The sequence below is a fragment of the Marmota flaviventris genome, chromosome 8, assembly GCF_047511675.1.
Source record: "Marmota flaviventris isolate mMarFla1 chromosome 8, mMarFla1.hap1, whole genome shotgun sequence".
Lineage (NCBI taxonomy): Eukaryota > Metazoa > Chordata > Mammalia > Rodentia > Sciuridae > Marmota > Marmota flaviventris.
Genome location: NC_092505.1, coordinates 14,161,968 through 14,181,816, shown reverse-complemented (window position 1 = coordinate 14,181,816; position 19,849 = coordinate 14,161,968). Strand labels below are relative to the sequence as shown.

General features: G+C 38.7%; 1 protein-coding gene across 2 annotated transcripts in view; it reads left to right on the top strand.

The window, feature by feature from the left end:
- Bach1 (BTB domain and CNC homolog 1) overlaps positions 1-19,849 on the top strand; it is a 43,273-nt gene that overhangs the window by 9,268 nt on the left and 14,156 nt on the right. For both annotated transcript variants that reach the window (XM_027929161.3, XM_071615101.1), the window contains exons 2-4: positions 11,238-11,530; positions 14,411-15,757; positions 18,939-19,145. In XM_027929161.3, the coding sequence (XP_027784962.2) occupies positions 11,297-11,530; positions 14,411-15,757; positions 18,939-19,145 (1,788 nt within the window). In that variant the 5' untranslated portion in view covers positions 11,238-11,296. The remainder of the gene's footprint in view (positions 1-11,237; positions 11,531-14,410; positions 15,758-18,938; positions 19,146-19,849) is intronic.

The following is a 19,849-nucleotide window of genomic DNA, read 5'->3' as shown; positions in this document are numbered from 1 at the left end:
GTTTGTTTGACTCTACACTTTCCAAGGGCTTTGGGAGATAAGGAGAGCACGGACTGCCTGCTTAAGCCACCTATTCCTTTCACAGATGCACATGTGCCCTTGTTCACACGGCTGCACCTGACTTAGGAGTCCTTTCCCCAGTCTTCCTGGAGCGGGATTTTTCTTCAGATCAAGCCATGTTTGTATTTTAGGTTCTTATAGAGTTTAATTCAGTCTTTGGTAATTAGTGTGAAGATATCAGTGGAGACTGCTGAGTTTTAGAGTTGCCTCTGAGTTTTACACATGGTTTCAAACCAGTGTTCTCTCATGACTGACTGGAGAACATATCCATTATAAAGGCGGAAAAATAATTGGCATTCTTTGGGAGGCTTCAAGAGACAATTGTAATAAATGCAAACTGCATTTTTAACCAAGGCACATAATTTGTGTGTTTGTAGTTATTGTTTATTGTAACATTTGTAAAGTAATATGAAATTATGGTGAGAATTTGAGTGTAGAAATAAACAGAAAGATTACCTAAATGTAACCATTGTTCATATTTTGATATCCTAACAAGGCAGTTGTGTTGGGGTGGCAGCTAATATTTCTGGTCCTGTTAAATTTGAGATGGCATTTAGACATACCTGGAATATAACCCGAGTGTACATTTGGGTACATGAATATGAAGTTTAAGAGAGAAGTCAGTAGTAGACCACACGTAAACACAGGACCGTCTATGCTGTGGGTCTGCACCAGTTCACCTAGGGAGTGTAGACCAAGAGGAGGAGACTGAGGACTAAGCACAGGGCTCTCCAGCTTCTAGAGGTTTGGAAGGGAAGATTCCCCCAAAGAAAGTTGAGAGCAGCTGCCAATGAGGTAGGTGAGAAATCAGAGCATTGGCTTATCCTGGAAGCCATGTGAAGAAAATAGGTTTCAGGGAGGAAATGATCAAAGTGTTGAGTACCACTGAGATACGCTGTGAAGAGAAGACTCAGAATTTGCCATTAGGTGATGTGGAGGCCCTGGAGCTTCATGAAGTGGGTTCTGTGGAGTGGAGGGAAGGTCTCAGTTTAATGGACTCTTTTAATGAAATTGAAAAGAGAAGGAAGTGAGGGGACAGTCCTTTGCAGGGGAGGGGGGTTCTGTACAGAAGAACAGAGATGGATGGGTGGGGAGGAGTGTTGCATTTTAAGAGAGGAACTATTTGAGTTTGTTCTGTTTGATGGTGGCATTGCTGAGTTTTTACTCTTTTTTTTCTTGGTGAGACTTTGCTGAAGTTTGTCAGATTTATTAGTTTTCTCAAAGAATATGGTCTTGATTTAATTTATCTGTTCTACTAAAAAGCAAATGCAAAATTTTAGTATGTGCATGGTTTTCTTGGTGAGAATTCAGTAGATTTCATCAGATTCTGGAAGGCAGAGAATAGTGCTGTAGCATTTGGCAATTCAGCAGATCATTGCTCTAGGAGATACCTTTATATTTTTTAAAGAATCTGTTTGCATTGTGTTCACTAATATTAAATATTAAGCAGTATGTGCATAATAATTATTCCCAAAAGATAATAATTTTGGGGGGGGGTTACCAGGGATTAAACTCAGGAGCACTGGACCACTGAGCCCTGTCCCCATCCCTATTTTGTATTTTATTTAGAGACAGGGTCTCACTGAGTTGCTTAGGACCTCGCTGAGTTGCTGAGGCTGGCTTTGAACTTACAATCTTCCTATCTCAGCCTCCCCAGCCACTGGGATTACAGTTGTGCGCCACCATACCTGGCGAGAAGAAAGCTTTTTATCTATTTATTTATTTTTGTAGATGGACACAGTACCTTTATTTTATTTATTTTTATATTGTGCTGAGGATTGAACCCAGGGCCTTACAATGTGCCTGGCAAGCGCTGTACTACTGAGCCACAACCCCAGCCCGAGAAGAAATCTTAATGTGTACTTTGAAACCTTGCCATCTCCTGTGTTTGTCAAAATCTAATGTTGTAGTAGTTGAAGGTTGATTTTCTCTTTCAAATGTCTTTTTTTTATATGAAGAATCATTTAAAAATTGGAATAAGACTCATAACCAAGTTATCAAATATTTAGATCTAACCAAATTTTACTACTCTTTTGTTTAGTATTAGTATTTAGCACATTTAAATTTGTGTTTTTACTCAATATAGTATGTTCTTGGTTTTTCAAAAAAAAGCGCAGAGAGCAGTCTCGTCTGCTGCACCTGCCCTGCCCCTGGGAGTTCTCATATATGCAGTGTTTACTCATTTCTGCTATTTAAATTTCTTGGTGGTTACCTCTGTTTCTCTCAGATGTTCATGTCTCAGTTTGTTTATTAACCTAAGACTTCATCTGTTGATTTCCTGTTACGATGAATGATGATTTTATTTACTTCTACCATACTCTTTTTTTTTTTAAAGAGAGAGTGAGAGAGAGGGAGAGAGAGAAAGAATTTTAATATTTATTTTTTAGTATTTGGCGGACACAACATCTTTGTTTGTATGTGGTGCTGAGGATCGAACCTGGGCCGCATGCATGCCAGGCAAGCGCGCTAACGCTTCAGCCACATCCCCAGCCCAACTTCTGCCATACTCTTGCCTGTATTTATGATTATATGTATTAATTTTCTTTTTATCCTTGGTCACATCTCCAACTCTAAATGTGGTTTTGTTTTATTTTGATCTCATTAATAAAAGGCATTATCTTTTGCCTCTGCACATCATAAGTAATGCAGAAATACTCCTTTCCTTTCTCTAGTTCCATGTCCTTGCTTGTCACTTTTATTTTGTCAAGGTTGATAATATTTACACTCTGTCCTATAATGGTAATTAAGCATTCCATCATTTTTCTTTGAAAACCAATTAACAGTGTTTGTCGTTATACCTGTGTCAGTGTTGGGTGCAGAGCTAAGTACTGTTCATATATTGCTGTCTGCAATTTCATTGTCACCCAGTTCCACATCAGATTCAAGTAATGGCTAATGATTATTGACCACCTGTTGTACGTCAGGTACTCTACTAAGAATAGCATAGCATTTCACTGGATCCTCCCAAGAAAAATTACTATTCTTATTCCTGGTTTGCCAGGAGAAAAGAAAAAAAAAAATCATCACAGATACAGGTGGAAAGTAACTTGTTTAGCTGGCAGGGGTATCACAAAATGACAAAGTGCACTTTCATGCTGTCCACCTCCAGTGGTCCCTAGAGCAGCTAGCTGTTACTTGGTGAGTTGCTGACAGAGTCTTTAAGGCCTTACCTGTGCTCCTTGATAATAGCCCTCCAACCTTCTCGTGTTCAGCCCCTGATGATGGAGTCCTGTGATGTCTGAGGTGTGAGAACTAGGACAGTGATAATAGGCATACCTTAGAGAAGGCCAAGTGTGTTGGAACTCGCTCTTTAGGAGGATTTTTGAAAATTTCATTCTTTGCTTTTCTTTTTTCTCCCTTCTGAGTTTCTTGTGGGATCCTTAAGTTAACTGGGATAGTAACTGTTGAACCTCCCTCTCTACCCATTAGTTATTCATCTTAGGAAACCTATAGTCGCATTACATTAATGATGAAATATCAAACATTTTCCTTAAAGACAGATGGCAAGGACCCACTCTCACCACTCAGTTTTCGGTCATTGTAATAAGGTAAGAAAACAAAATGAGGCATGTAGATGGGAAAGAAGTAAACTCTGTATTTGCAGGTGACATGATTGTTCATGTACATAGACAATCCTAAGTTTACAATGCAGTTGTCAGAACAGTGAATTAAGATTGCAGAGTACATGGTAATATTTAAAAATTAATTTTTTTTTGTTTATATAGGAGCAGCAAAAACTAGAAAGTGAAGTTTAAAAACCCAAGTCTATTTACATTGCTACAAAAAAACCTCATTAAATACTCAGGGATAAATTAAATAAAAGATGCACAAACCTTTGCTAAAACATCATGATAATGTTGAGAAACATGAAGACCCAGTTAAATGGAGAAAGGTGCCATATTCATATACCAGAGGACTCAATTTAACTCTTGGTTCTGCCCAGATACATAGTTTCAATTGCAACCCTAATCAAAATTCTACTAGTTCTTCTAACTCAATAAGAATTAAAAAGCTTACAAGAATTAAGTAGACATTTCCCAAAAGAAGATATAAAAATGTCCAATAAGCCCATAAAAAGATGCTCTATATCATGAGTCATCAGGAAGTGCAAGTCAAAACCTCAGTGAAATACCACTGTACATTTATTAGGAGAGCTAAGATTAAAAAGATGACATTGCCCAGGGTTAATGAGAATGTAGAGCAACTAGAATTGTTACATGCTCTAGTAGCAATGTAAAATGACATAATCACTTTTGGGAAAACTATTCAGCAATTTCTAGGAAGTTAAATATACACCTACCATATATGACTCAGCTCTTCTAATCCTAGGTATTTATTTACCCAAGGAAAATAAGTATATTTCCATACAGATGTTCATTGAAGCTTTATTGGACTAACCCCCATACTGAGAACAGGGTAGTTGTCCAACTTTAGTACAATAGTTTATCAACTGTTAAATGGGCAGATTGCAGCATACTATATAGTGTGGATTGTTATTAAGCAATAAAAAGGAACAAACATCTGATACCCACAACATGAATAAATATTGAAATCACTCAGTTGAGTGAAAGAAACCCCAAACAAGAGTATATAATGTGATCCCATTTACATAAAAATAAAATAAAATGCACATTAATCTATAGTGGCTTAAAGCAATCATTGGTTACTTGAAGTCAGGGGCATAGGGAAGGAGAGATCTTAAAGGGACGTGTAGAATTTTGAGAGTGATGGAAATTTTTGTATATTGACAGTGATGATGGTGGTTTCATGTGCATATACAATTGTTAAAACTTATTGAATTATGTGATTTAAATAGATTAAGTTCATTCTATGTAAATTATACATGAAAGTTGACATGTATAATTAAAAATACTGGCTGCAAATGCATAATAAAAGTATGTATTCAATAAATAAGTTTTATTTATATGAACCAGTTCTGGTTGCTAGTTCATGTTTTCATACCAGAGAGATATAACAGTCCTTTTAAAAATTAAGTGGTTGCCAGGTGTGTTAAGTAAATAAAAGACTTTATTATTTCCTAAGTTCTTTGTAGTAAGAAGGTACAGTGGACCTTTTAGTCTTGTTTTGGATCTGCAGCTTGGATTTTCTGTTTTTTTCCACTTCTTTTTTCCTGAATTCTTTTCCAGTTTCTCTAAACTTATGAGCCAGAATTATCTAAGCTGGATTTGTTAATTTCTGAAGTGAAAAATCTTTTTTTCCTGATGTTTGAGTAGGTGACTATGTAAAAACGACTTCATCAAACTTCTTTAACAGTACAAATTCCTCCCCCTAAGTTTAACCTTCATTTCAAAATTTAGATATGGAGTTAGTTAGTTAGATCTAGTAAATGTAATAAAAGGTTCATGGCTTAATTGTATAATTTTTAATGTTAGGAAGGTAAATGGAAAAACTCTCAACTTGGTCTGTATGGGAATCATAGAGTCCACATGGTACTGTTGGGTCTTTGCCATCCCCTAGAAAAACTGGAGATAAGGTTCGCCTCATTTCAGAACACTCAATATGGGAAATAGTGGGTATATTGCAATAGCAAGTGATTTGGAGAATTTTGGAGCTTAGGTGAGAGCCAAGAAAGATGTTGTGGAAAGATGTGGTGGTCAGGGAAAATGCCTGGGTTCTGAGCCATCTAAGACTGCCCTGAAATTGAGTGAGGCAGGAGTAATTGACAGGTGATGAAGCTGATGCTAGGCAGGGGAAGGCAGGTTTGATAGGTCCACCCAGCAGCATAGATCCAGCACATGACTGTTATAGAAAAGCCCAGCAAATACCCCTGTGTGCTTTCTTCAATGTCAGATGTTCACCATTTATGGCCAGATACACACACATAGACCCTTGATTAGCAGGATTATATATTTTTTTTTATTAATTGAATATTATGCTTAAATTAAAATTGATCAGAAAGATGTTTCTGTGTGAAGACTTACCACAGACATGCCTTTGTGAAGTCACTGCCTTTGTAAGTGGTTATGCAGATCATTCCTCTTCCACCCAGAGGTGGCATTCTGCTTGATGTTAGGTTATTTATCATACCACTCCATGTTGAGAATTAAAACAACATGGTCCTTTGATACTTCAGGTGAATAAAATTCTAGCTCTTTTGTAATCCTGGAACTTTATCCTCAGACAGAGTTATCTTCTAAACTTCTAGTGTATGAAGTGTTGTTGACCTGGATCCATAATCTCACATTTACCACAGCATTTTATTTTCTATAACATGATTAAGATATGGTAAAGTCATAGCATTTTCTTTTACTTTATGTATTATTTTGAAAGCAGAAATACCAAATGGTAACTGTATTAAAACGTAACTTGGCTTGTAAATGGTAACTGTATTAAAACTTAACTTGGCTTGTAAATAGTAACTGTATTAAAACTTAACTTGGCAGAAGTTGTTGCAAGTTGAGGTACAGGAAGCTTCAAATTGCTTATTCATCCTTTATCAGCATTAGCCAGTGACTCAGCATTTTGCTAAGGTCAGTAAACCTTATTTTGACTTAAAATAATAGTATGTATTTCCAAGAATATACGAAAATTCAGGTGTAATATGGGACTCTAAATTTGTTTTTAATAATAATAAAAGTTTAGATGTGAAAGGCTCGAGTGTTATATTTTACTTTTCAGGTATGAAAAATGCTAGTCTGATTGAAGTTGGAAGAAGTGAGGGCTGTGGATATAGCTCAGTTTTGCCTTGCACGCACAAAGCCCTGGGTTCAATCCCCAGCACCACAAAAAATACGTGAATAAGAGAAGTTGGAAGGAGTTGTGCTATTATTTGGTACAGTCAGTATATAGTTGAATTATTGGGGAAAAATGGATTACTGACCCCTTAGCTTTCAAAATTAGAAAGATTTAGTTTCCAGAGCGCCTTTATGTAGTGCCCACTGCTGCTGAGAGCAGTGAGCAAGGCGTCTTCATTCATGCAGGTCACTTGTATTGGCTGAGTTTATAATTGCAACCCGTGCTTTTCTTTGGCCAGTCGTCTGCAGGTATGTTTGTAGCTCCCAGAGTACTGAGCCTGGCTCTGTTTGCCTTTCGTGGTTCTGGAAAAGCCATCTAAGAACTTTGTGCGTGCTTGGCTCAGTGACATTCCATTTATTTTGGAACAGCTGACTGGACTGTGTTTGGAAGGTGATCTAGATAATCTGAGTTTTGGATTTGTATTAAAGATGCCAAGTAACTCATTCAGAAGCAAGTACTGGTATTGGACCAGGTACTTTGTTACATGCTTGGGGTCTGGCAGAGAACAGTCAGACAAGATTTGTGACATTTAAGCTGAGACCTAAAAGGTGAGGAGTCAGGCAGCTGAAGTTCATTCAGCAGGCATTTGTGCAGGTCTTGAGATTAGTTGGAGCTTGGAGCCAGTGTGGCAGGAAGGCAGGAACAGTGGGCCTGGAGGTGACAGCAGCTTGAGATGAGGCTGGATTAATAGATGGAAAACCTGACACGGAGGTCTGAAGCACATGTTAAGGGTTTTGAAGTGCTTTTAACAAATTTTGAAGATGCTTGTGGGGGGGGGGGTTTGTGGGAGGGAAGAAATCACTCTGATAGGGAGAAAGTAAATTGGAGGGGACCTAGTGGGTGTAAGGCTTTCGTTAATGTCATCATGATAAACATCAGCTCATATTTATTATTTGCTTGCCGCGGGCCAGGCATTGTGCTAAACTGTTTTCTTCATCACCTCATGGAAATGTCACCCCCATCCCAGTGAGGTGGTATTATCAGCCTTGTTTTAAAGGTGAGGGAACTAGGACACAACAAGATTGAGCAATTTAGCCAAGGCCATTTAGCTAGTAAGTGGCAGAATTGGGATTTGAACTCATAAAATTCCAAGCCCTAAGCTGTTAGCCACTGGGCCTGTGTTTCAGTACGTGGAGTGATGGTCCATTAGTGGGTCTTGAAATTGAGTAGATCATACGGTGACTTTTTTTTTTTGTTCCCATAGAGTAGAAAATAACACAGAGTACTTTGCGTGTGGCGAGGATAAAATATTGATATGTGAAACTTTTGTTTTATTTTTATATGACCTTATTTGTACATGCATGACCTTATGTACCATTGCCAAAAGTTAAACAGCACTGTCCAGGCAAGAGCTGATGATGGCTTAGGTTAGAATGGGCAGTGCCGAGGGGAAGAAATGGACCTCAGTGTTAAAAGGCAGAGGCAGCAGGACTTGGTGAGCATTTAGATCGCGAGCCTGACAGAGGGAGGTGTCAGGAGTGAGTCCCAGGTTTCTGGTGTGAGCAGCATCTATCCTGGTATGTGCTGCACTCAGTCCACTTAAAGAAAGACGGCCCCTTCTTAGAGTGGGCGTAGGACTTGGGGTTGGTACCCTGTCTGAGGGCAGCCAGACTGTAAGTGGGCTGTGAACCCATGGGGTGATCTCTTAGAAAATCTGCCTGAGCTGGGCATGATTCTGCTGGAGTCTAGGTAAATAGTGAGCCAGCTGGTGGCAGGATGGGGAGTTGGGGGCCACAGGTGCACAGGGGCTGTGCAAATGGCAGCTCAAGAAAGAAGGCACGGGAATTGCTTTTGCTGGAGTCACCTTGAAGTGGTGGTGACTCTGGAGTCATCCAGAGAACCTTTAGGTTCTGGGTTCCAAGGCTCAGAGTTTTCTCTTTCTAAAGCTCAGGTCTAGTTTATTTTGTTTCTGCCTTTCTGTGGGCTGGTTTCCTTATTCTCAAGCATAATCTTGTAGAAGTATCCAGCTCCCCATATGGCTGCATTTAGCAAATACTAACAGGAAATAGAAGAGTGAAGTAGGTAAAAATGCTTGGTGTGAATTCCCTTTCTCCTACTGGTCTTTTGATATTGGCCAAGATATTCTTATTCTTCTGTAAAATTGGGGTAGAAAAGTGTTATGTGGGGTAGTTGTGAGGAGTCAGCGAGATAAACAACATCTGGTATTTAGCTCAGGGCTGGGTGCAGAATTAGAGCATTAATAGTTGGTAGGACAGACTGGAGAGATATAAACATTTTTATGAAAAACAAAAAACTGGGAAGAAGCCAACATAGAGGAAGAGATTGGGTATGTCTGGGAAAAGGTATATAGGATTAGATCTCAGAGAAGCAAATGTGGTAAGGGGTTAGGAGAAGACATTCATGATTGTCTTCAACAGAAGGAGGAACTAGGTGGAGGTGGTGGGAGAGGTATTCTGAGTTTGGATTCCAATTGTGGTAGTGCACTGAAAGAGAGACTGATAGAGGAATGGGATGGCAAGTTGGAAAGCTGTTATGGAGAACGGAGATGGGGACATGCAAAGTAAGTGAACAGGACCGAGACTGAACACCCTTAATTCATAGTGACCCCTGTCTGTCTGATTTTACAGGTTTTCCTTGCTGTGCTGTGTGTGATAAACTATAAACATAAGATAGGATACCTTTAAAAGTCTACATACAAACCAAGTGGCAGAAGAGAATAAGAAAGCTGGGAACTTGGGTGCAAGGACCTAGTAGGGTAGTAGTCAGCTGATCCAACTGGCCTGGAGAGGCCTGTGTGTGCTGGGCAAGGAGGAGGACAGTGGCCCTTGTATCACCCACGAGAGGACACATCATTTCCTTGAGTGATGGTTCCTCCTTACTATTCCTAACACTAATTCCTTATGTTGATAACTGAAATATGAAGAACAGTTACTAAAAGGAACTTTTACTCTTTACTAAGGGCAGAACCCAACAGTTGAATCAGCTCTCCTGTTTAATTTTGAAGTTACCAAAGATTTCATGTGTTGTGCTGAATCAGTAAATGATGTGCCATGGTCCTTAACCTTAGGTGAAGTCTAACCACAAGAGGAAAGCTTTTATTTTCATAGAGTACCACTGCAGGAGACTGACGTTTCAGCCATAATGAGGACTTTAAAAATAAACACTCAGTACAAGAGAATTTTTGGATATATTTCATGTGTTTGCAGCTAAAACAAGCTGTTTTTGAGATGGCATCCACCCATGATCGGGGACTGGTCTGTCTGAACTTCAGCAGAACTTCCTTCTATCTCCTTTCATTTTTGTTTTCAGTACAGCAAATCTGGAAACAAAAACATTTTCTCATTCACTTCTCATTAGAGGGGCTTGTTTTCAGTGAGATGTCATCAGAAGAGAAAGGAGTGGTGCATGTGAGGAGCTTGTGGGCTTCCATCTGTCTGATTGCCACAGTGGGGTCCACACACCTGGGTGCTCTCCACAAGTATGGGGACCGGAAGAACAGATCAGATATTCCCTTTTAATCTCTTTCAATTTTTATATGTTTAGAGTGTATATGTCACAATACTCATACATGTCTGAAATACACGGATAAGCATATATGTTTAGGAGTACCCCCTAACCCCAGTTTTGTGTATGTGATCAAAAAATATTTGGAGGCTACTACATGTTAGTATATATTTTTTAAAAAATAGTTATTTTTTAGTTGTAGTTGGACACGATATCTTTATTTTATTTATTTTTATGTGATGCTGAGGATTGAACCCGGGGCCTCGCATGTGCTAGGCAAGTGCTCTACCACTGAGCCACAATCCCAGCCCCCCCAAAATATACATTTTTGATAATTTCTGTTAATATTTTAACATTTTGATGAGTTTCTACCTGTGATGCACCACAGATTTTTTGTTGCCTGTCTTTTCTAGTATAAAGTAAGACTTGCTGTATAAAAAGACTGTTTACCAAGATGCAGCCTAGCAAATGTGAGCCATTTTCTTCTGGTGTTGGAGAAACTTTTACGTTGGGTACCAAGGTGTCCCTTGATATAAAGCACTAAGCTCTCCTGTCATCTCTCAGGTGTAGCGGGGTGGGGCATGGGGAATGCCTGTTCCACCCAAGTGTTCCTAAAGTGTGACCCTCCCACTGCCTCCCTGCCACACCTACCAACTGTCCTAAAGCAACAGGGTTGGGATGCCACCCCAAAATTTCCCAGCCCCATCTATTTGCCCACAGTAATTCATTTTCAGAGAACCAAGGAATCCTTGGTTCAAAAAGTTCTCCCTCCCTGTCTCCAAGAACCTTTTCCCTTAAATTAGAAAAACTTACCATACCTAATTTGAGGTATATTAGATGAATCTTCTGTTTTGTTCCTCTGGAGGCTTCTGTATTTTAATTGAGAAGACCCTTAGTGGTTCCTCAGAAAGTTCTAAACAAGATCTCACCAGGTGAACTCTGGCGTGTGCTTGCAGGTGGAGGACAGTTAGAAGCATGCTCTCCCCTGCGCTCCTGGCTCCACTGGCTGTGCAGGATGTCTCTGCGTGAGAACCCGGTGTTTGCCTACGAGTCTTCGGTGCACAGCACCAACGTCTTGCTCAGCCTCAACGACCAGCGGAAGAAGGACGTGCTGTGCGACGTCACTGTCCTTGTGGAGGGCCAACGGTTCCGCGCCCACCGGTCAGTGCTGGCGGCATGCAGCAGTTACTTCCACGCCAGAATCGTAGGCCAGGCTGACGCGGAGCTTAACATTACTCTACCAGAAGAGGTGAGGGGCCATGTTTCTAGTGATTTTAATTTAATTTTCTTAAACACATTGTGGTTCATAAAGCTAATAGTAAAGTGCAGCCTCCTGGTCAGGTGGCTGAGGAGCAGTCCCAGGTTCCTGCAGCAACTCATTCCTTTGGCTTTTTTCATAGACATTATTATTACATTTACATTATAAAATTATTAATTTGGGGTGTTAATGTTTATTGAGCAGTGGAAAAATTGACCCACTTTTGTTATTTTGACAAAGTCACTAACTCAGGGCACACCCAATGTTATAGACATTGTAAAGGTCATGGCTTGGAGAGGCCAGACTGTGTGACTTCCTCTCCCTATAGACCTTTTCCATGATAGACACCTGTGTCTAGGTTTAGAGTTCTGTAAATCATCCCTTTTCCCAAAACATCCCCATGGACAGCAGGCACTCCACAAGTGTTCTTTCTCTCCCCTTTCTTCTTTCTGGGGATCGGCTGTGTTTTGTCTTGTTGAGCCCTATTTTTACATACATTCTTTGCCTCAGCCTGTTTTGGACTCAAGCTCAGAGATAACTTGGGACTTTGTCAGTGTCCTGGCTCCAAGAGACCTCTCTCTGGGGGAGCAAGTGCTGGTTACACTGATTCTTACTCAAAGGGGACTCAAATAGGCTGCTCTTTAGTTGGTAACTGTCACTAGCAGAGTGTCAAGTTTGTGGCATTCGGACACAAGTAGAGGTAGGTAAGGAATATGGAGAAGATGTGTAGAATTTCCTGTGTGTGACGGATCTGGGTGGCAAGTTCCCTGTTGGATACGTGGGACAAACGGTAAACCAAGTCTACAGCATGGCTTGTTGCTGACTGTGCATACTTCCATGGACTGTGGCTAGTTTGTCAGATGATAGGCTATCTTATCTCTACAGTGACAGAGGTTAAAGGGTTCAATGCTGAGAAGACAGAAAAGTCAACTACAGAATAGTTGATTTTTTTTTTTTTTAAGAAGGAACAATACAAATCAGAATAGAGATATACTTATTATGGTTCATATTTTCCAGTTATTTAATGAGACTTTCCAAGTGAGCAAATTTAATTTATGGGTTTATGAGAAAAGACACAATCACGCATATGTGTATATTATAATTTACCTTTAAATTAGAATGAATGAATATATGTTTTCAAATATTTTCAATGTTTCATCATAGTGACAGATTGAAAACATCATTGTATTATTCTAGAGGCTTTGAGTTATTTTAACTTACTTTTAAAATATCAAAGAAAAATTTGGGGGGCATAATTGTAAATTCATGTAGAGGTAAAAGAAATAATGCAGAGTTTCTGTTTACACTTTTGCCTAATGTCCCCAGTGGTCACGTTTTGAAAAATTGAAGTATAATGGTACAGCTAGGGTATTGGTGTTGTTACATCTCTCACGGTATTCAGATTGCTGTAGATCACTTGGGCTAATTTCTTTGTGTGTATTAAATTTTGTACAGTTTTTCCCCTGAGAATGTTTGTGATCCAACCACCACAGTTAAGACACTGAGCAGTCCCCACGCTGAGGACCTGAGCTGCTTTTTGTAACCACACCCATTTCCTTCCTACTCTTGCTCACTTCTAAACACGCTTCCATCCCTTGTCCCTAGCAACGAGTAATCTGTCCTCCTCTTTTAAAGTTTTGTCATCTCAAAAATGTTACATAAGTGGACTCAGCATGAAACTTTTTTTTCTTTTTTAAAAAATTTTTTTTGGCTATTGAAGAGATCAGGCTGATTTCAGTTTTTGACTATAAAGTTGCTATGAACATTTGTACGGGTTTTTCTGTGAACATGAGTTTTCATTTCTTAGTGACAAAAGACCAGGAGTACAACTACTGGTCACGTAGTTGTCACACGGTTAGGTACATAAGGAACTAATTGTTTTTCAGAGTGGCTGTACCATTTTACATTCTCACCTACAATGTGTGAGTGATCCCAGTTTCTCTGCAATCTCACTAGCATTTGGTAGTGTCTCTCTTTTTATTTTAGCCATTTAAATATCAGGTTTTCAGAGATTAGCATGTTTTTAAAAAGGTCATAAATGTTAATAATATTTTGATCCTTCTTGTAGAAATTCAGTGTTTGCAAATTCATTTGTTTTTTTTTTTAACCCAGGACAAAGCTTCCTCTGTGCTTCAGCAGGGCCCTCTGCCCCTCACCTTGCAGGGGCAGGTTCAGTGTAAATGTACAGTCTGCTTAAAGACTTTTTACCTAGCGTCCATGATTCTTTGCTGAAACAGTGTTGGGGCATGGCTTTCGGAACTTCACTTGGATTGCTTGTTAACATTGGAATCTCTTAAAATTTTATTAGTAGGAATTTGGGGCATGAGATAAAGACAGTAGGTACTATTTACTGTGCCTTTGCCATGGGTCAAGGCTTCTTTATAAGTGCTTTACATATATTGTTTTTTTCATCCTTAAAACATCCACTTTTGTAGATTATGGTAGTTGGGATTGGTTGGTTTTGTGGAGCTGGGCTAGTGACAGGCACTTGGCAGCTCACTGTGGGAGCTGCAGGTGGTGTCTGTCTTGCTTTATTTCATAGATGATTTGTTTTAATTTTGCTTTGTGAGTGAATTGTGGTAGTGTCTTAGGTCTTTTCTTCATATGAGTAAATCATAATTGATGTGCAGATAAGAGTAGAATTTATAAGTGCAGGTCCCAGTGAGTAGGGGGTAGGAAGCTTGCTTTTCCTACTTTTTCACCCTCCCTTAGTTTTACATTTTCTAGAAGAATATTTTCTCTTACCAAATGAAAAGTCTCTGTTTCATAATTGTCACAAATAAGTTATACATCTCTCTACTTCTTCTTCTTTTTTTAATCTACTAGGTAGCTTTCAAATGATGTGTTTATTTTTATTTTGTACATTAACAGGTGACAGTTAAAGGATTTGAACCTTTAATTCAGTTTGCCTACACTGCTAAGCTAATTTTAAGCAAAGACAATGTGGATGAAGTGCGCAAGTGTGTGGAATTTCTAAGTGTACACAATATTGAGGAATCCTGTTTTCAGTTTCTCAAATTTAAGTTTTTGGACCCCACTGCAGACCAGCAAGAATGCCTGAGAAAAAAATGCTTTTCATCACAGTGTCAGAAAACAAACCTTAAATATTCACTTTTGGACCAGAAGGACCTAGAAATTGATGAAGTAGAGGAGTTTCTGGAAAATAAAAATGTTCAGACTCCTCAGTGTAAACTCCAAAGGTATCAAGGAAACGTAAAAACATCACCTCCCGTACAAGACAGTGCCAGTCAGACGTATGAATCCATGTGCTTGGAGAAGGGTGCTGCTCTGGCTCTGCCTTCTTTATGCCCCAAATACAGAAAATTCCAGAAAGCATTTGGAACGGACAGAGTCCGCACTGTGGAATCCAGTGTCAAAGAGGTTCATGCTGCTCCTGTTCAGCCAAATGAGACATGTGAAAATGAGTATCTCGGGGGAGTCCAGGACTCTGCAGATTTGCAGGTGATTTTAAGATGTGAAGAGAACAAATTAGCAATGGAACATGAAGAAACGAAGAAAAAGGATCCTGTTTCTCAGTGCCCAGCAGAAAAAACAGAAGTGACTTCTTTCCCCCACAATTCTTCTACAGATTCTCATGGACTGTATTCTTTGTCTCTTTTACACACATATGACCAATACGGAGACTTGAATTTTGCTGGTATGCAGACCACAGCAGTGAAAACAGAGAAACCCTTGTCAGGTACAGGTGTTCAAGAAGAGAAAACGTTTGGTGAAAGTCAAGATGTTCATTTGAAATCTGACTCGGGCCCCAAGGATGATGGTAGCATTGCATCTAGTGATCGGAGTAGTGTGGAGCGAGAGGTGGCGGAGCACCTAGCAAAAGGCTTCTGGAGTGATATCTGCAGCACTGACTCTCCTTGCCAGATGCAGTTATCACCTGCTGTAGCCAAGGATGGCTCAGAGCAAATCTACTCCCAGAAGCGGTCTGAGTGTCCTTGGTTAGGTATCAGGATCAGTGAGAGCCCAGAACCAGCTCAGAGAACTTTTACAACATTGAGTTCTGTCAACTGCCCTTTTATAAGTACTCTGAGTACTGAAGGCTGTTCAAGCAATTTGGAAATTGGAAACGATGGTTACATTTCAGAACCCCAGCAAGAACCTTGTCCTTACGCTTGCGTAATCAGCTTGGGTGACGATTCTGAGACTGACACAGAAGGCGACAGTGAATCCTGTTCAGCCAGAGAACAGGAGTGTGAGGTGAGCAGGAATATGTTCTTAATTCATTGTTTAGCAGCCAGTGATTGGGATTTACCCTGGGCTGGCCAGCATTGCACTACTAGGGGTATAAGTGGGCTCAGGGAGGGCAGAGGAGGGTCACACAGGTAACAATGAGACCATGGTCAACAGCAGAGGAACAAGATAAAGTTTGAAGGCCTACTGCATGCATGTATTTAAAGCAGGTTTATTTACCACGGATTGAGTCCTCACTGGCTATATAATGTCATGTCTCAAGATGAAAGAGAATGATGATTCTAGGATCATGACATAACTCCTAGAAAATGCATTGCATATTCAGTGTTATTGCCATAAGGACCTCTGCACTTGATACTGCTCTCTGAGCAGTGGTTTGGCAGTGACTAGTTCTAAGAATGTGGCTTCTAATGTAAAGTTTTCTTTGATCTAGTTTTTCATGGCCATCACTTTTTATTTCTTATTTTCCCTTTAGCCCTTTTGTCTATTAGTTTAATGAAAACTGTAATTACTTAGAATGAGTTACACATGGCTAGTCTGATATTAATCATATCAAGCTTGATTTGTGTACTCTGTATATATAGAGAGTTGGACTTAATAGTTGCTTTTCATACAGTATTAATATAACTACAGTAAGGGCCTATTTTAAAAAAATATTTAAAATTGGATTTTGTTTAATTTTCAAAAGCTGGATTTTCTCTTTAAAGTTGTAATCTGGACTTATTTTACAGATTATTTTTAATCTTACTATATTTTTCTCTGTCGCTTTTTATCTTATAATATGTGATGTGCTCATTACAAACTTAAGTGCACACAGTGTTGTTAACTGTAGGCACAGTGTTGTATGGAGGACCTCTAGAATTTATGCATGTTTTGTAACCGAGACTTTATCTGTGAACTTTATCTCTGGAACAGCAACTTACCCATTTCTGCTCTCAGCCACAGCAACCATCATGCTGCTATTTCTATGAGTTTGACTATTTTTGACACCTCATATAGATGGGATCCTGTGGGATCTGCTTTCTTCATTTGGCTTATTTTATCTAGCATATGTCCTCCAGGTTCATCCATATTGTAACAAATGGCAGAATTTCCTTTTATATAAGGCTGAATAGTATCCCAGTATTCCCATCTGTGTGAGTAGTGTGTGCATTCATACTACAGTTTCTTCTGTGCGTGAATGTTTCTTCTGTGTTTCATCTGTGCGTGAATGATCAAATTGTTTCTAACATCTTTTTTCTTTTTGGAGGGACAGTACTGAGGATTGAAATCAGGGTCACTTGACCACTGAGCCATATCCCCAGCCCTATTTTATATTTTATTTAGAGACAGGGTCTCACTCAGTTGCTTAGTGCCTATCCTGCCTCAGCCTCCCGAGCCACTGGGATTCCAGGCATATGCCACAGCGCCCGGCTCTGATATCTTAATTATTGTGAATATTGCTGCAATGAATACGGAATTGCAAATATCCCTTTAAGTCAAGTTCATTTGGGTAGCTATCTGGGAGTAAGCTCGTATGGTAGTTGCATTTCAAATTTTGAGAAACTTTCATGTCATTTTCCATAGCAGCTGCACTATTTTCCCACCAGCATTGTACAGTGTTTCAATTTCTCTACATCCCTTTATTTAGCATTTTCTTTGGTTTTGTAGCATATATTACATGATATAAGTTTGAAAGAGACTGTTACTTCATTGGCTTTGGAAGGAGGTAGATTTGGTGTTTTAAGAAGTACTATAAGTGCATGGGTTATATTTGTAGATTTGGACATTTATAAATTCAGCATTTAGAAATACAGTTTGGTAGAATTTTACAAATTATATCTTAAAATTTTTTTTTTTTTTTTTTTTTTGTGTGTGTGTGTGTGTTTGTGTTTGTTACTGGAATTGAACCCAGAAGTTTTCTACCTCTGAGTGACATCTTCAGCCCTTTTTAATTTATTTTGAGACAGAGTCTTGCTAAGTGGCCTGGGCTGACCTGGAACCTGGTGATCCTCCTGCCTTAGCTTCCTGAGTAGCTAGGGTTACAGGCATGCACCACTGGGCCTGGCTTAAGAATTTAAAACTTTTTGTATTATTACTATCTATAAGCTTGAAAGTAGGTGGCCATACTAACTGATTAATGTTCCATTTGTACTTTTGGTAATCTAACTAGATACTCACAACTGTATTATTTAAAAGAAAAAGTTTTTTTCTTTGGACAAATTTAAGTAGGTTGAAAATGACTTTAAAATATTCATAAAGTTTTTTTTCTAACTTTTTCTCATTGGCAAGTGAAATGTGTAGCTTTTAAAGTACATTATATGAAGGTACTGTTTTCTTGATAGACAAAAATTTTTTGAAATAGTTTATAGAAATTATTAGCATAATTATACCAATATTAAATAAGTGTTACATAGTAGTATTAAAAAATAGGGGCTGGGATTCTGGCTCAGCGGTAGAGCGCTCGCCTAGCACGGGCGGGACCCGCATTTGATTCTCAGCACCACATAAAAATAAAGGCATTGTGTTGTGTCCATCTACAAAAAAGATTTTTTTTTCTCTCTCTCTCTTAAAAAAAATAGATTTAATTTTGAGTTGAGAAGCTTATTAAAAATATATTAGAGGCCAGGCGTGGTGGCGCATGCCTGTAATCCCAGCGGCTTGGGAGACTGAGGCAGGAGGATCGCAAGTTGAAAACCAGCCTCAGCAACTGTGAGGCACTAAGCAACTCAATGAGACTTTGTTTCAAAATAAAATACAAAATAGGGCTGGGAATGTGGCTCAGTGGTTGAGTGCCCCTGAGTTCAGTCCTCAGTACCTTCCCCATATATGTATGTGTGTATGTGTGTGTGTGTGTGTGTGTATGTGTATATATGTGTATATAAGAAAGGGACTTACAGAAATCCATAGTACAATAAATTCTATTTTTCCATTTAAAGTATGGTAATATTTGTGTTAATATGTCTGATTTGCTGAAAAAATACTAACTTTTCAATTTGTCTTTTGAGTCCTCCCTCAAGTCAGCTAAAAATACCAATTAAAATTTTAGTTTTTATTATAATGGATTGTGTAGACATTGGGAACAGAGACCTATTGTTTTTAAACTCTAAAGTAAGCACTCTAGAAAAATGGACCTTCATCTTCCCAGATACGATTTAAGTATAATAACAAAATGCAGTAGGTCACTAATATTTATTTCACATTCTAGGTAAAACTGCCCTTTAATGCACAACGAATAATTTCACTCTCTCGAAATGATTTTCAATCCTTGTTGAAAATGCATAAGCTGACCCCAGAGCAGCTGGACTGTATCCATGACATCCGGAGAAGAAGTAAAAACAGAATCGCTGCACAGCGCTGTCGCAAGAGAAAACTTGACTGTATACAGAATCTTGAATCAGAAATTGAGAAGCTGGTAAGTATACAATTTTGTCATTATTATTTGAACTCCAACTCTTTTTTTTTTTATAGAGGAAATTGCTATTTAAATTTCCAGGTAAGACTTAATGCTCAATTCATATTAAGTTTAAAATGTACCAATTATCATTTTAAGAAAAATTATATGGCATTTCAGAAAGATTAGGAAATAAATATATGCAGTGAGGGTTTTCATTGACTATTTTATTTGTATAAGTAGTCCACATTTTTAGCATGCTATAATATGCTGTGTAAGTTCGAAACTATTTCTGGGTACTCTTTAAAAAAAAAGATTTTCAAGTTAAGAATGATTTCATTATCTTCCTAATTCTTAATGGTTAAGTAAAGATTAGCAAAATTATACAGCACTTTTATCTCTCTCTGATATATTTGGCATCTATTAAAGCTAATGTTCCAGTTGGGTGGTTTAAATGAACGGTAGACCTGAATTACTTGTTTTGGTTGCTACCAAACACAAGCAGACCAACCAGTCTCTTTCATTCAAAGGAAAAAATTCTGATATGTTATGGTAATATAAGACTAGAAAATTTTAAATCTAATGAGAGCCTGAGTGAGAAGAGTGTTTGCTTATTCAATCTTATTTTCTATTCCAGCATTAAGACACAATTTAATTGGAAAACATTAATTTTGCTCCCGGTTCTGTTTTCCCTAGTGGTTGGTAGAAGGGAGCGGTATGTGAGT